Source organism: Mytilus californianus, unplaced genomic scaffold (genome assembly GCF_021869535.1).
Source record: "Mytilus californianus isolate M0D057914Y unplaced genomic scaffold, xbMytCali1.0.p SCAF_3, whole genome shotgun sequence".
Lineage (NCBI taxonomy): Eukaryota > Metazoa > Mollusca > Bivalvia > Mytilida > Mytilidae > Mytilus > Mytilus californianus.
In genome coordinates, this window is record NW_026262679.1 from 107639170 (window position 1) to 107657160 (window position 17991).

Consider the following 17991-nt stretch of genomic DNA (forward strand, 5'->3'; position numbering starts at 1 on the left):
TAGTATACAGGATCTTGGAAGAAAATTGTGTAACCCATTGTTTGGCCCATTTTTTGCTGTTTTTTTAGTCCCCTACTGATGAAGTCGATGGAGACTATAGGTTTGCACTCCGTCCGTCCATGTGTCTGTCTGTCTGTCCATCTGTCAGTCGGGCAAATCAGTTTTCCAGACTTTTTTTTGTTTTTGCTTGAAGATATTGATTTGATATTTGGTTTATTGATTTATCATGACAAGTTTCAGGTCAAGTTCAATTTTCACGATTTTAGCTTTTCTCTTTGTTCAGTTAAAGCCCTTTCCCTAGAATTAAATTTTTGATGAAATACTTATTAATTATTAGATTTCTGTTCAAAGGGAAATAGCTCATTTTTTTTTTAAAGATTTTTAAAAGACAAAATGACATTTTGGATTTTTTTTCCTTTTCTTTGGTAAATTGTTTGAAGAATTTAGTGGTAGGTTTGTTTGTCATTCTTGAAGATATTGATTTGATAATTAGTATATAGTTTTATCATGACAAGTTACAGATCAAGTTGGAATTTTGTTCCAGTCTGATAATTTTGTGCAGAGTTATGGTCTTTGGACATAGAAAATTCACTTAAATAATCAGTTTTCAACAGTTTTTTTCATCATGCTTGAAGATTTTGACTTGATATTTTCATGTAGTTTACACCATGACAAGTTATAGATCAAGTTAGAATTTCGTTCCATTACAATGAATTTGTAACCGGTAGGGGACTATGTATTGCCATGCAATACTCACAGAATGCTTGTTAATCTTAACATTGTAAATTAAGTAATGATCTGTAATTTATCATTATTTTTTAATGTAGAGGAATAAGAAAATGAAGGATCCACTGGTAAGAAATGGTTTAAGGGCTGTGTTTTTGAGCATTGCAATTTCACATCTTTTGCAAGATTTTGAAGTGTTTTTAATGTTGATAAAATTCATTCTGTTAATTATCTAGTTGATGTTTTAATGATTTTCTTTCTTTGGTTTAGAAAATGTTAATATTTAGGAATTATTTCAGTTCTCTGTGTTATAACAATGCCAATGATTAAAATATCAAGTAAAACTGTAATGACTGTCTTTACAATTTACTTGCTTTTTTTGCTTATTAATGATTGAAATATTACCTATATTGAGTAAATATTTTCAAAATAGTAGTGAATATAAAGCTGTCATTTATGGCTAAAATATAAAGTGAAATAATGATTTTTCTGAATTTCACACTCTACCCCCTTTAACACAATATAAATTTTATTAATTATATTTCCTAATTTTCACACAGTAGTACATGTAATTGTTTTAACGAAAATTATTTATTACTTAAACTTTGTTAGTGGTGAATACTAATATAAAAATACAAGTGAAATATCATGATTTATCTGTGAGAGAAATCCTGCATTTATCTGAGTGAAGTTACTAAATTTATTTCACATTTAACTGTCAGTAATAAGCCCTGTTATCAAGGGCAACACGATCACCATAACACTGAAATGTAGAAAATATTAATATATTTATAAATAACTCCCATTTGATTCCAATTGTAATATTTTTTAAAATTTGTTTGGCATAAGAACACATTTCATTCACTCATGACCTATATACTCACTTAGGAATTATTGTGTTGTTTAATCAATCATATTTGTTCCAGGTTTAGATTGCACAGGTAGCTTTTCAATAAATACTAGTCTGCTCTGTAAATGATAAAATTTCAATTTCACATAAATTCTGAAATACAGATTTGTCTAAGTTATATCATATACTAAAAAATATAGAGAGAATCATTTCTTGCATACCGGTATGTTAGTTTGGTTGATGATCCAAGTTTTGCCCTTTCACAATAATAATGCATAAATGTTTTCCCCAAGATACAGTTTGAAGTCATCTCAAAAGTTATCAACTGTTCAACATTTTAGCCTATTACCTGGTGAAAAGTTGTTAGTTTAAAGCAAGAAAAGTGCATTAAAAATACTCTTACCTCATGAAAATACTCCTAATTGTCAGGCACACTAGAATGTAAAAAAGTATGATTTGGATATGGAAACTTCTGTCATATTGAAATTTTATAAGTAATAGTTAAGAGATTGTGTTATTTAGCATTTTGTTTTGCTAGCCTAGATTAGAAATAGTATGCTCACCATTTAAGTACCCCTAAATTATCCTGAGAAGACAAATGTGTTGGAAATATTATTTGTTATGAACATAGTTTTTCCAAACCACAAAAACACTTCTTATTGGCCTTCTTTTCACTCAGCTTCATTGAAGTGGAAAAGGGAAGTATGGAGTGCCCTTGGTGTGAATAAAAGGAGATATAACATCATATTTTAACACATGATTTTGAAATTAGTTTTGGTGATGGCCATTTTTTTTTAATGATGACTGTTGTACTGTTTAGAACCGTTTAGTTTCTGTTTGCTGGCAATTATTCTTAGAAATCAATAATCAATATGTGTTGACTTATTTTATAAAGGTAATAAGTGTTTTTGCATGATTTATATGACAGGGTATAAAGTCAAAGATAGAACCAGAATTATCGGCCATTGTAGCAAGAACATCTCAACAGGTTGTTGACAGGTAAGTTTCATTAGTTTTTAGAGGACTCTTGAGCAATGTTGAAAAAATATCTGTCAAATAACAAAACTTGTTGGGTAAATTTAAAAGTGTGATTTGTAAGAAATAATTGCAATTTGAAATACTGGTAAGTACTATTGTTATCTGACGTTTGACCCCAAAAAAGTTAAAATAAAGGATGAAATGAGACTTTAACATATGTATGTATTCATCAAGTCATTTTCAGAGTTTATTTAGACTAGTTTTAATTTACATATGGTGTTGTCTCAACTCCATCTTTTAAATCAGTGAAGTATAAAAAAAATTGTCAGAGAAGCCTAATTGTATGTTTTGATTGACAGGTTTGTGATAAAATTACTTTTAATCAAGACCATTTCATTTTGTATAACTCTGGTAGTAGGTGGTGAGAATTTATAGAGAACAGATATGAAATTATATCACTGAAAACTAAATGGAATGGTGCCTGAAGTCTTCAATGAACATAAAAAAGATTATAATTATAGTATAGTCAACATTTTTACTCTAACAAAATAAGTAATGTAGTAATTTCTAGCAAAAAAGTTTACTTTTACTGTATAATCTTATCCTTGCAGTTATGCACAACCAGGAGAGTCTTTATCTAGTCAGAATCAACCAAGATTTTTATTGGAACTTCTAGAAAATGTATTTCACCAATTCAGAAATGTTGCCACAATGCATAAGATTGTTCTTCGTAACTTACAGAGAATTATAGTAAGTACAAGTTTCTTTTAACACGTATTTATTCCTTTATTTTAACAAATCAGTGATTTCTCTTACTTGTCAGCTATTTCTTCTTTATTTTGGCCAAACATTTGTTGCAGCTTTTTATGTCACTTTTTTTAACTTAAAAAAAAGCAAAAATATACATTTGATTTCTTCATTCTTTACAATTTGAAGAAATTTCTTAAAATCCATCCAATTCTTACGACATGGTAGACACCTAAGTAAACTGATAAACAAATTAGTTAATTGTTTGTAAATTTCATTTTTTTTTTTGGATTTTTTGCCATTTTGAAAGTTATTTAATCCTCTTGAGTCATTAAACAATTCTTTGCTATTTTGCTAATTGTTCTGCATGTTTTATTTCAAAATTCTGAGCATCTAAGAAATATAAAATATGTGCAACCCGGGGGACATTGGAACTCTGTTCTTTTATTTATTTTAGAAAACTCAGTTTAGAGAGTTTTCTCATTTCAGCAATAAAATTCCTTAGATGGACAAACTAGTTGACTTAGTATTAGAATGAATATGACAATTTGATGTAATGGAAAAATGTTTTACATATTGAAAAAGTCTTTAAAAGGTGCTGTAATTGTAAGAAAACCAATACATGAAATGAGGTAAAAGGATTGAAATATAAGATTTGCTCTGATACCATTTAAAAAATGGGAATATTGCTTTTTATGAAAAAGTCACTTGGGTATTTTATTAAAGGAATACATTAACAATCTTAAAAAATGCAAAATTAAATCGTCCCATAGTAGGCTTTTTTAAGGTTTAAATGATATATAAAATATTCCTAAAAAATAAATTGGTTTACAGTATAAGGAAGTATATTTCATATACATTTATGACAAATCAAAATGCAGATGGTCTGTGAATCAATCTCTCGAAATTGTTGTTAAAAGTTTAAAACTGACAAAATACAAAAACCCTTCCCTCAAAATAGTTGAAAGTAAATGGCTGATCAAAACTTTTGTTAGTCTAAAAAGCTATGAGATCTTTTGTTATTATTTTTCATTGGTTGCCTTTGCCATCATTCTTTTTATATGAGAACTGTTCAGGTATATTCTTATCCAAATAAGAAATAAACTAATCATTGAGCATTTTCTTCACTCCTTGAAAAAACCTTTAAAATGGTTGGCAATTTTTAGATTTTTCTTCTTTAAATAAGTAAGATTCCTTGCACCATGTTTCTTCAACAGGTTTGATATGTATATTATATTTTGTAAAGCCTGATATTGTATTACCTGGGTTCTACAAAATCCTTTAGAGCAGTACAGGCATATGAAATAATCATATGAAACTACATGCACAGTAGAGCTTATGGTTGTTTTTAGCCAAATCTTTTTATAAATCAAAATTTTGACTCAAAAAGTAGATATCCACACACATGAAGCTGACATGAATGTTATAAAAATGACACGTTTGGTATTTACTATTTAAGCCGACACCAGAGGAGACCGTAGATGAGGTGTGTATTGGGATCTTGCTGTTTGTATTATGATTTTGTATCCTTATATGTTGTTTTTGTTTTCTTGTTTATTTACTTTCTACCTTTTTGAAAACAGTTGTTTTTCATCAATATTTATATTTACACATATCCTTGATGTATTTATACAAAAGACTCTAATTAGGTAGTAATGCTGTCTTTCTGGTTACAAATGACAATGGATAGGGATGTTCAATTGAATCCCCCTTTTTTGTTTCAAGTGGAGTACATTTTATGTGGAAGTATGGAACACTAGTACTAAAACAAGGAAACTTTTGCAGGGGTTATTTATAACTTCATTGGACAAGTATTTTGTGTGGGGTGAAATAATCAAAACTATATTTATGATCCCAAAATAAATGAAAATACCCCTCATGACATATTCCATGTTAACTGTATACATGGTATATTTAGATCTAAAGAATCAGCTTGAAGCTCTTCATTTTATATGCATTCGGTCGTTGCTGTCTATTTTAGCACATTTTATATGGAAATGCAAGTATAAAGTGCACAGTAAAATAAGTTGAAGAACTGTAAAATAATTAATGTTCTAACTGAAGCATTGATATTCTATCGTTGCTTAAAGTTGCAAAAACTGATCCACAACAGGATGATCAGCACATAAACTGATATCTCTAATTCTGCAATCAACATAAAATTGATTAATAGTCAAATAAAAGGGGGGTTCCATTAACCAGAAATATAGCATTTTTTCTTTTGACCTATTTTACAATCAGCAGCTGAACAAAAAATGTAGTCAACAATTTTTGCTTTCACTGGGCAATAAGGATCCTATAACTAACTGACTGTATAGTTATATATGCTTTTTCAACTTATGTTGTTTCATTTTGTTTTTAAACAGCATTATATTTTTGCATGTTGAATTATTATATGTCGTGTCTTTTCTAATAAATGGGACCATAAAGAACTTTATCCTCTTATATTTTTTCTTCTCACTTAAAACATATTCATTTGATTGTGACTTTGTAAAACACACTTTATTGTGATAATCATCATGTATTAAAAGTAAAATTGAGAATGGAAATGGGGAATGTGTCAAAGAGACAACAACCCGACCACAGAACAGACAACAGCAGAAGGCCACCAACAGGTCTTCAATGCAGCGAGAAATTCCCGCACCCGGAGGCATGTCTGAACAATGAATGTCACTTATATTCTTGTGTACAGAATTTAACTAATTTTGGAAACTTTTTCATGTTTATAGAAATTCTGTTTCATCACTATGTATATTACCATTATGACATTGTCATTTGAAACATTTATAGAATTAATTAGCAATTTGCATCTTGTCCATTTTTAGCTCACCGGGGCCCAAAGGGCCCCATGTGAGCTTATGCCATCACTTGGCTTCCGTCGTCGTCGTCTGTCGTCGTAAACGATTTCAAAAAACTTCTCCTCTGAAACTACTGGGCCAAATACCTTCAAACTTTAACTAAATGTTCCTTAGGGTATCTAGTTTATTAGTTTTATCCGAAGTTTTGATCCATTGACAAACATGGCCGCCATGGCTAAAAATAGAACATAGGGGTCAAATGCAGTTTTTGGCTCATATCTCAAAAACTAAAGCTTTTAGAGCAAATCTGATAAGCGGTAAAATTGTTCAGTTGGTCAAGATCTATCAGCTCTGAAATTTTCAGACGAATTGAACAACCCATTGTTGGGTTGCTGCCACCGAATTGTTAGTTTTAACAAAATTTTGCAGTTTTTTGTTATTATTTTGAATATTATTATAGATATATATAAACTGTAAGCAGCAATAATGTTCAGCAAAGTATGATCTACAAAAAAGTTAATATGACCATAATTGTCAATTGACCCCTTAAGGAGTTATTGCCCTTTAAAGACAATTTTACACAATTTGTTCATCAAGTTTGCTAACATTTAAAAATCTTCTCCTCTGAAACTACTGGGCCAATTACCTTCAAACTTTAACTAAATGTTCCTTAGGGTATCTTGTTTATAAATTGTATCCGAAGTTTGTATCCATAGACAAACATGGCCACCATGGCTAAAAATAGAACATAAGCGTCAAATGCAGTTTTTGGCTTATATCTCAAAAACTAAATCTTTTAGAGCAAATGTGACATGGGGTAAAATTGTTAAATTGGTCAAGATCTATCGGCCCTGAAATTATCAGACGAATTGAACAACCCATTGTTGGGTTGCTGCCACCGAATTGGTAGTTTTTTAACAAAATTTTGCAGTATTTTGTTATTATTTTGAATATTATTATATATATATATAAACTGTAAGCAGCAATAATGTTCAGCAAAGTAAGATCTACAAAAAAGTTAATATGACCAAAATTGTCAATTGACCCCTTAAGGAGTGCCCTTTAAAGACAATTTTACACAATTTGTTCATCAAGTTTGCTAACATTTAAAAATCTTCTCCTCTGAAATACAGGTGAGCGATTCAGGCTCTTGAGAGCCTCTTGTTTATCAAATTGACTGTTGGCAATGTAGGCTCAGTGCTTTCAATGCATTGTTTAATGTGAACTATGGTTGTTCTATATAAGGAATGTTACCTATATAGTATAATAAGTATAATATATTTTATTTTGTAAATCTAATTTATGAAAAAGAATTATTTAAGTAACTTATTAGGTCACACCAAATTAACCTTTATGGGGAAACAATAGTATTAGTCAATGAAGGTTTTCACATTCAGTGATGATCAACAACCTATTTACCGAAAACTTATATATTCTTACGCATATTGATGGCCATGTATGAAATTTTTGTTGCATTTTTCACAGCAACTATGAATCAAAACTTTCTGAAATTTGTTATAAAGCTTAATGTGAGCATGCTTTACAGTCTGATATATTTTCAAAATCATCCCTCATTAACTTCCTAGGCCTGTTTACCAGGGTTGGTTATGCGCCATCTACTAGAATGTCTCTTATATAGCCACATATTCTAGTTTTCACTAAATCATGCTTGCAAGAACCATTGACTTAATAGGAACATTCATTAGGAAAAATAGGATATTATTTTTATTTCTCTGACTTGTAAGGTTAAAATGCTACAAAAAAAGAAAATTTATCATGTTTAAAAAAAAATAATAATACCGGTACATTAGATTGACTACATACCCAACAGTCAACCATGTTACTAATAAAGATTTCACACTGATTGCCAAAGGACATGTTTTTCTTTCTTTATAACTTGAAATTTGATTAAAGCATCTATCTTGCTGTTAGACATAAACCTTTTCTGTCACAATGCATTTGTTATGGACAAAAATCATAAACTTCTTAATACAGTACACCTATTAGGTTTTAAATTTTGTAGAGCTTTATTGAGAAACTTTACTCAAACATTTATTTTACACAGGTGTCAGGTGTACCAATTAGAAATGAATTGTTATATGATATGAATGATGTTTGGTCCAAAATACAAGCAGTTGTAAGTATTCTTATTGAAATTAATTATGAATAGACAAAATTGTATCCTCTTTTCTTGTTTTTATGAGGTTGACATACAAACACTTTTTTTTTAATGTGCTATTGTAATTGTCAATAAGAGTGCCAAATTTTTGCCTCATCCACCTTGGAACACGATGAAGCTGTTCTGTTCAATATAATATAAAACTTAGGAGATGAGGTATGATTGTCAATAAGACAACTTTGTTTAAAGACCAAAAGACAGTAGTTTTCTGATATGAAGTTTAAAAATAGGTACAGCTTGAATTTTACAAGGCGAATAATAAAGATTATCTAGTTAATCATACAGATTCAAATAAGTTACATTAACTGCATTTTTTTTTTCATAGCTTGAATTAGTTCTGAGAGAATATTTAGATGTACAGACGTCATCCAGACAAAGAGCTCCCACAAGTTTTGATGAACCAAGTACAGACATAAACTCCTACTTCAGTAAGAAAAAGCCAACCAAATCAAAAAAGGTACTATCAGATGACTTAAAAGTGATATAAAATGTGTACACATAGTGTGTGGGGGTTTGAATTTCTTATAATTGAACTTCAATACCAGACAGAGTACATTGTTTATAAATTTAAGCTATTGGTGGCATGGTTATTTAACACTGGTGCACAGTCAGTGGCAACAGGGCAATCCCTATGTCTATGTAGGCAACCAGAAAACATTCAACAAAAAAGGAAAGATTTGTCAAGTTTCAAGATTTACCTAGGTACTTAAAGATAAATAATCATGTGTACTTACACACATACCTAAATAATCATGTGTACTTACACACATACCTAAATAATCATGTGTACTTACACAAATACCTAAATAATCATGTGTACTTACACAAATACCTAACAATCCTTACCTCTTAACCAAAGGAACAATCCACTATCCATAATATGAAGGATATAATTGTATGAAAATAAATTATTAATAACAGATTGCATAATATTTTAACTAATATGAAACCTCTAAGTATAGAACATTAAATTAAAAATATGAATTTGCAAAGTTTATAACTTTTTGTAATAGGTAATACCAAAATAGACCATTTTGGTATAACACCACATTGATCAGTTTTTGTCTCGCCTGCAACAAAAGTCGCGGAAAGCGAGACATAGGGATTACTTTCCGGCAATGACGGCTCCTGCTCTGGCTCTGTTGTCAACAATTGTTAAGTTTTCTGCTTAAGTTAGTTTGATAGGAACTACTTGTGATAGATCATTGATATTTACTATGAAGTTGCATTACAATCAGTACATATCAGTTTGAAGACTATTTCAAGGCTCTAGGTCATGGTCCAGCAACTTTGAATTAACAAGCAATTTTCAATGTTAAGTTTTCTGCTTAAGTTAGTTTGATAGGATCTACTTGTGAAAGATCATTGATATTTACTATGAAGTTCGTTACAATCAGTACATATCAGTTTGACGGCTATTTCAAGGCCCTGCCCCCTAGGTCATGGTCCAGCAACTTTGAATTAACAAGCAATTTTCAATGTTAAGTTTTCTGCTTAAGTTAGGTTGATAGGATCTACTTGTGATAGATCATTGATATCTAATACGAAGTTGCATTACTATCAGTACATATCAGTTTGACAACTATTTTGCAGCCCTGCTCCCAGGTCATAGTCCAGTGACTTTATATTAACAATTTTCAATGTTAAGTTTTCTGCTTAAGTCAGTTAGATAAGAACTACTTGTGACAGATCAATGATGTTTTGTATAAAGTTGCATTACAATCAGTACATCTGAGTTTATCGACCATTTCTAGGCCCTGCCAACAAGATCATGGTCAATCAACTTTGAAATAATAAGCAACGTTGCTGTCCATCAAATTGTCTTTTTTTGAATTTTATGTGTACAGGCAAGACATAACTGTGTGTCAACAGTTTGTTTTTCACAGTGATCAAATTGATATGCAGAAAATTGGTTTTTTGATTTTCTAAATTTCATCATTTATGTTGTGACGTGTTTTGCATTTATACTCATATTCTGTTTTGATTGTCTCCTTGTGTTTCATATTTGTTCACTATATTTTCACTTGAATTAAAGTTTACATTTCTTCTTTAAGACATAAGACTTTAGAATCATTTATTACATGAAAGTTATACCAATTATTCTGTTTTTAGGACAAAGGAAAGAGTGATAAGGTCTATTAATCCAAGATTTTATAACTATGCTTTCAAATTATCTCCCTTAGTAGTATAAATCTAACAGTTGAACAATAATTAGCATAAAGCTTTACTAATTTTCATACTATTCATATATAGACATAACCAGCAGTACATGGAGTTCTTTTGTTGGATTATTTTAAAATAAGAGTAAAGGATTATCTTCCAGAATAGAAGAGAAACCTTGAAAAAAAAATACCGTCAAAACATCAGGTATCCATAAAATGGAAAATATAGATACATTCAGGTCAGCATCTGTGATCAGTTTCAAAAAATAACTTACCACTAAAGTTGATTATAAGTCATGAACAATTCATCAGGATACATACGATCAACTTTAGTAGGAAGATTTTTTGTGAAACTGATCACTGGCTCTCAAATATCAAACTTAATTTAAGTTATAGGGAATTTAAAAGTATCAGTATAACTTGAGCAGTTACTTGTCAATAAATTACTTTATTACAGTAACAGAGTATTCTATAGTAACTTATTTGTGATGTTAAGAAAAATGTTAGTCTCACAGAATTTTGACATTCTGCATTTGATGTCCTAAATTCATAGGTTTAACCAGTATGAAAAGAAAATAAATTTATTCAACATACTATTAATAATGTTGTTGACCTGAGATGAATTTTTGTTTGTTTTTTGTTTTATAAATGCATTTCTTCCTGTTTCAAAGCCATGTTTAGAATACAACATATTTTCTTGAAGCAAAAAATAAGAACAGCTTTAATTCTGTGAATCTTTATAGAAAATATTTGTTTATAGATGGAAAGCAATGTGAATACTCATACAATCTAGTTTTAAAGTTTAATATAAAAAATAGTTCTGTTGTTTCTAGGAAGTTGATGTAAGTTTCAACAATTTTACACACTATCAGTCAAATATAGTTTTTTCTAATATTTGTAATCTTTTCAGATTTACAATCTATATATTTTCCATATACACTGACAGAATTAATATATATTTTCTCGAAAAGGAAAGAAAAACGTATACTGGTAGTTTGTGTTTCTTTCTATCTTGTAATAAAAGAAAAGAATGCTGAAAATTCAATAACTTGCATTTGCTTATTTCACAGGGAAGACCCCAATTTATTTGAGTTATTTTTTTAAACATTTTTATAAGTTTTATCCTTGTCCGTCTGTACATCTGTACGTACATCCCAAAATTGGTTTCCGTTCTCTAACTTGAGTTTGCCTAAACCAAATGTTATGAAACTTATACACAATGCTCATTACCACAAAACACAGATCAAGTTGAATTTTGGTAGCGTCACTTTAACCATTATCGAGTTATGCTCCTTTATAAATCGAAAAATTGCAAAATTTTTAGTTTCCGTTCTGTAACTTAAGTTTGCCCCAACCAAACATTATGAAACCAATACACAATACTTATTACCACAAAACTCAGATCTAGTACAAATTTGGTTAGCGTCACTTTTATGGAACGCCACAGCTGTCTTATGTGGTACTCTGATATTACTTTATGTTGTTTTATTATTACTTGATGATATTTTGTCTTTACTTAATATGGTTTTGACATTATGTAATGATGTTTTGATATAACTCAATATGGAATAGTCATTACTTAATGATATTTCGATATTACACGATATGGTTTCGTATTGACTTGATATAGTTTTGTCATTCCTCAATATGGTTTTGTCATTACTCGATGTGGTTTCACCATTATTTAATGTGGTTGTGTCATCAGTCAATGTGGTTTTAACATTACTTGATGTGAATGTGACTTAACGTTATGTAGTTGTTTCATTACATGATGTGGTTTTGTTATTTTGTAATGATGATTTGCCTATTCTTTATATGGTTTTAACATTACGTAATGATGTTTCAAAATTTGACGATTTTACACTACATGATGTGTTTGTTTCATTATTTGATGTGGTCCTGTCATTCTTTGATGTGGTTATCCCATTACTTGATGAGGTAAAACCACGTGACCAATTCGGAAAAAATATGTTCTATTTTTAAACAGATTTCAATATATCGTTTGTTTAATGTGCTTTGGATGGGTATCGCTATCCATTGAGTTAAAGTTCAAATCAAAGTTCGAGTGGTTGTTCAGAGTTATTTGGTATGAAAAAGGGGAACGGCAGACAATAATAAGAAAAAAAGTATTAAAAAGTTTACAGTATTTCGGACATAATTGGGATATCCCCAAACCACTTGGTCCTGTTGTTTTTATCCTAAGTTCTCAAACGGAAGCAGTATTTTTGTAATAAATTTGTAAAATATTCCACGAAACCCTGTGACTCGCCTGATATTGCTGCTGTAAGTGTAAAAGCGTCATGTTGGTCGGCTGTACATTTATATATAATACATTAATCGGTAAAAAAAAATTTTTTTTTAAAATGTTTTTCTGTAGATGCTTTTTCTTGAAATTGAGGTTTACAAATGTATCATGTCAAAATAGTTTAATTCGGTTTTATTTAACTAAAACAAAACTGTATGGTTTTCAACAATGAGCAAAACCCATACCCTATAGTAAGCTATAAAAGGTCCCGAAATGAAAAAAGTAAAAAACTTGAAACCTAACGATCTGTAGATAGATAGATAGATACTTTATTCTCTAAAAACTAAATACAAGTTTACAGAGAAACATACAATATAAATACATACAATAGTCGAGGTAAACAAATACAGTATGATATTCTAAAAGTACAAAATTATGATGGCATACATGTTTAGTAACATGTATAATGAAAGGTTAAACTCAATAGAAATAAAAAAAAAATGGAGATGGAGACGCCGACGCCACTATCGACGACGAAATATAGGTTTGTTGTTTCTCACTGCCGCTACATTGATGTCGCAGGCTCGACACAAATCAAAAGACTTGAACTTTATTGTTAACAAATGAAACACTTCAAATCAACTCACACTAAAGTTACAGGGAAACGGGGGGAGGGGGGCTCGGACTAAGCGACAAAGCATCAATACTATAAAATAAGAATTCTCCAATTTTATTTTTAGCGTAAATGATCATTTGAACTTATACGAATATCAATCTTTTATTTGTAATCAATTGAATTCCCTGATCGACCTCGCACTAATTGAAAAATAAACTTTTTGGAATATCTGTTTCACATGTGATGACGGACATGTTCCAGTGGTCGTAACCATAATACCGTCATCTTTTCCTTGATGGTAAACTACCAAATAAAACCAAATCACTGGGTTTGTACTTTCTCGAATAACACGACGGGTGCCTTTATGGAGCATCCGAGATCGCCCCGAAGGATTTATATTACCCAGTCATACCGATCTATTGAATCAGCCAAATGAAACTATTTTGTATGCCACCGCAACTAAAAGTTGGGGGGCATATTGTTTTACCCCTGTCCGTCCGTCCGTCCGTCTGCCCGTCCGTCCGTCTGTCCGTCCCATTATGGGTATATAGTTATTCCGCATAACTCCTCCTACAGTTTGAATCCTAGGAAGTTTTCTCTTTACTGTCTGTTTGTACATATATTGAAGGTGTGCATGTGGTCAGGGTTTTTATTTTTTATTATCTTTTGCTCTTTTGGGAGATAATTGAACTTTTTTTTGTCATTTTGGGGGTATAAGCGGTTAAATGAGTTGAGTGCGGAAGCATCACTTTGTCTAGTTTACATTTTTTTCTCGTGTTGTGCTGTTACACAACTGTAACAGTCCGATGTAAGATTAGGATTTAGCGCTCACATACATGTTAAACTCCGCCACGTGCACTTTTTTTATGTACCTGCCCCATGTCAGGAGCATGAAGTTCAATTGTTGTCGTTGTATAAATGTGTGTAATTTTTTTTTGTAGATTGTTTATTTATAAATAAGACCATTTGTTTTTTCGTTTGAATTTTTTCACATGGTGCATGGTGGCCTTTTGTAGCTGACTATACGGTGTGTTGAAGGCTGTACGGTTGCCTATATATGATTTCTTACATCCACTGCATATAAACTCTGGTGGATAGTTGTCTCATTGTCAATCACACCACATCTAACTTTATTTCAACTTCTATGTTGCGTTTTGTATACTGTAACATTGTTTATCTTTTGTACGCATACCCCGATGCCCTCTTTTCGGAAGCCCGAGCAAAAGTCCTTGTTCCGCGATAGAAAATTTAATTACGAACTCATATAAGATAGCTCGAATTTCAACTCAAAATCTTAATTAATCTAAATGAGACTTAAATTCAAATCTTACTCAAACTCTACCTCAAAAGATGACTCAAATTTAATGTTGTAACTAGAACTCTACCTTTATATGTGACTCAAACTCGAAGTCCAACTTGAAACTCAATGCTAACTTAAACTTTAATTCTAATAATGACTTGAATTCGAAATCGAAGACTAACTCAAAGTTTAACTCAAACAGTAACCCGAACTTTAATTTGAACTCTAATTCGATGGATGGTCACACTCATCCAAGGCACATACAACATGGAAATCTATCTAAAAATAGAACAGGTTTTTCCGAATTGGTCACGTGATTTTACCTCATCAAGTAATGGGATAACCACATCAAAGAATGACAGGACCACATCAAATAATGAAACAAACACATCATGTAGTGTAAAATCGTCAAATTTTGAAACATCATTACGTAATGTTAAAACCATATAAAGAATAGGCAAATCATCATTACAAAATAACAAAACCACATCATGTAATGAAACAACTACATAACGTTAAGTCACATTCACATCAAGTAATGTTAAAACCACATTGACTAATGACACAACCACATTAGATAATGGTGAAACCACATCGAGTAATGACAAAACCATATTGAGGAATGACAAAACTATATCAAGTCAATACGAAACCATATCGTGTAATATCGAAATATCATTAAGTAATGACTATTCCATATTGAGTTATATCAAAACATCATTACGTAATGTCAAAACCATATTAAGTAAAGACAAAATATCATCAAGTAATAATAAAACAACATAAAGTAATATCAGAGTACCACATAAGACAGCTGTGGCGTTCCATACACTTTTATTGTTTTTTTCTATGTAATTAAAAAAAGGAAATATATTATTTAAATGCATTTGTATTCTGATGAAGCATAATTTGTTAGAGTTTTGAAGGATCATTCATTATTCTGTTTGAGGTCTCCAGCCTACACCAAAATCTTTTCCAACTACAAGTCCAAAGACAAATATTCCCACTTTTTCTTATATGCCTCAACAAAGTTTTGCAAATACTTACTAGTTCGAATAAAATTTTACTGGTCTTGGCCATCGGACTAGTGGCTAACAGTGCAGACTGGACCTCTGTGGCCATTTGATCTAAGTACTGTATCACTAGCTTGTCAACACTGAGGTTGTGAGTTGTTGTCCAGCACATCACAGGTGCGTTCAACTCCAATCTTAATAACTAAGATTGTCAGTTTTCTTGCCAAAGGTACTCCACCAATTATAACTGACTGCTAGGAAATAGTCAATAGTGCTGAAAGTGGCATTAAACACCAATCAATCAATCAATTATTATTCTGTTTCAATATTTATTAAAGAATTTTGAAATGATTCTTGCAGTGTCTTAATGTTGAATTTATATTTGTGTTTTAAAACATTTTGTCTCTTTTTGCAAAGTATAAATTTATTTGATTAATATTTTAGAAAATACAAATGTTTATGTGTTCATGCAGGATGAATAATGTACTTTCAACCTGGTCCTGATCACTTGAAAGTATATATTTGAGTTTATACTTTATTGCCCATGAATGCCAGTACATATATTAATTCATACAAAAAAAAAAGATCAGTAATTTGATAAATTTTTGATCAAGCAAAGTCTTATTTGGATTTTTTGCTGTGCTCATTAGAAATATATAATTTGAAACGGCAGAGGCTTGTTCTGTTTCTTTACTCATAACTCATTACTGGAAAGACCCCAATGAAGATATCATATTGGTCACACTGTTTGTAAAGACTGCTGAATCACATTGGACATTGCGTTTTAGGCACTTAATTTGAATCTGAAATATTGGAATGAAGAATTTCAAAATTTTGGCTTTTGTTTTTAAAAATTGTAAACACATTTGGTTTTGTGGACATTTGGATCACAGAACTTTGCCTGAGAAGCAAATGTTTTGTTTTACCTTGACAGTTTTGTATTGTTCAACTGTATAATTCTACTGAGTTGATCTCTAGGTGTCACTTTGATTGTTTGAAATAGTTTGAACACTTTTTAAAATGCACTGTAGTTAGTTGTAATGAGAAGGCCATCTTATTCATATTGAATTGGTAGAATATCTTAATTTCTTGATACATACAGCACATAATCATATAGAACTATATCTATAGGATTTTTAAATGAAATCAGCTTGATTTTATTCAATCATTTTTTTTTTTGCTGTCAATGTTGAATTACATGTACATTTGTGTATTTGACTTTCTGTCTAGGATCATACTGAATAAGCATGTTATATTTGCCAGCGGACGTTAAGCAAGCAATCAATCCTGACCTGGTACCAGTGATACTAGTGAAGTTCTATATTCTTATTTTTGTTGTTTTATTTACAGATGTCATTGTTTAGATTTGATGCCTCTATCCATGCTATGAGTACCAACAGCTATGTAGATGATAACATGACTTTTGATACAGTAAGTATGGATGTGACTTTTATTTCCCTTTATTTGGGAACATTGTACAACAATATAAATGTGTGCTATCTTATGACCACAAAAGTCACAGAAAGCAAGACCTCTGTATGCTAATACAGTGACATTGGCATTTATAAATTTTAAAAAAGTTTAAAGTTCAGATTGTGCAAGAGTTCATGAAACATATAATTTGTATGTAGATGATTATCTGAAGTTTCCATCTGGCATATGCTAGTTGACTGTGATTTCCTTTTCGTGTTTCAGTGATTTACCATTACTAAATCATCTGCCAGTATACCAATACAACTGAAACCATTGGAAACGAAAAACAATTAAAACATGCATTTTAAGAAGCAAGATTTAGAACATTTAAAAAGTATTACTTCAGGAATAAATCAGAAACATATTTCCCATGATTTATGTTCAATTTCCAAATGTTTCACCAATATTTTACTTCAGAAATTGTAATGAACTTCCTTCTCAGTTAACAAATCCAATTTAGTGTTGATATATATTACACTATCTGTTTTGATAGTGATAAAATGTCAGCAGCATAATTTTAAGAGACTTACTACATGCTTTTCTGGTACAGTCCAGTTGTCCATTCTGTATTATGTCAATGTTCTATATGTGATTGTTAGCATTTTCAGTCAAGAGCTGAAAAGTATAAAGTGAGGCAGTGTAACTCAATTTAAAAAAGTCTCTATGTTTTTAGTAACAGTGAGTAGGATAGATGTGTAAGGTAGATAACAACTTTTTGTACGCACTATACGGGTTAAAATACAAAACTTAAAAAGTTTAAAACTACTCATTGTTTTTTTTATCACAGGGAAATTTATTTCATGTCAACCTTTTATCAGAAGTTGGACTTGGTAAACATCAGATGGTGTGTAAACCCAGTGTGAACAACATCACAGGTAAATATCAGATGGTGTGTAAACCCAGT

General features: G+C 30.8%; 1 protein-coding gene across 9 annotated transcripts in view; it reads left to right on the forward strand.

The window, feature by feature from the left end:
• The window catches only part of LOC127735722 (exocyst complex component 4-like), a 58448-nt gene that overhangs the window by 13255 nt on the left and 27202 nt on the right, over nt 1–17991 (forward strand). For 2 of the 9 annotated variants that reach the window (XM_052245991.1, XM_052245994.1), the window contains exons 10-18: nt 828–854; nt 2505–2575; nt 3166–3304; nt 4761–4787; nt 8165–8236; nt 8604–8735; nt 10391–10411; nt 16965–17045; nt 17875–17962. In XM_052245991.1, coding sequence (XP_052101951.1) covers nt 828–854; nt 2505–2575; nt 3166–3304; nt 4761–4787; nt 8165–8236; nt 8604–8735; nt 10391–10411; nt 16965–17045; nt 17875–17962 — 658 coding nt within the window. The remainder of the gene's footprint in view (nt 1–827; nt 855–2504; nt 2576–3165; nt 3305–4760; nt 4788–8164; nt 8237–8603; nt 8736–10390; nt 10412–16964; nt 17046–17874; nt 17963–17991) is intronic. The other 7 variants (XM_052245992.1, XM_052245993.1, XM_052245995.1 and 4 more) reach the window with 6 other exon arrangements.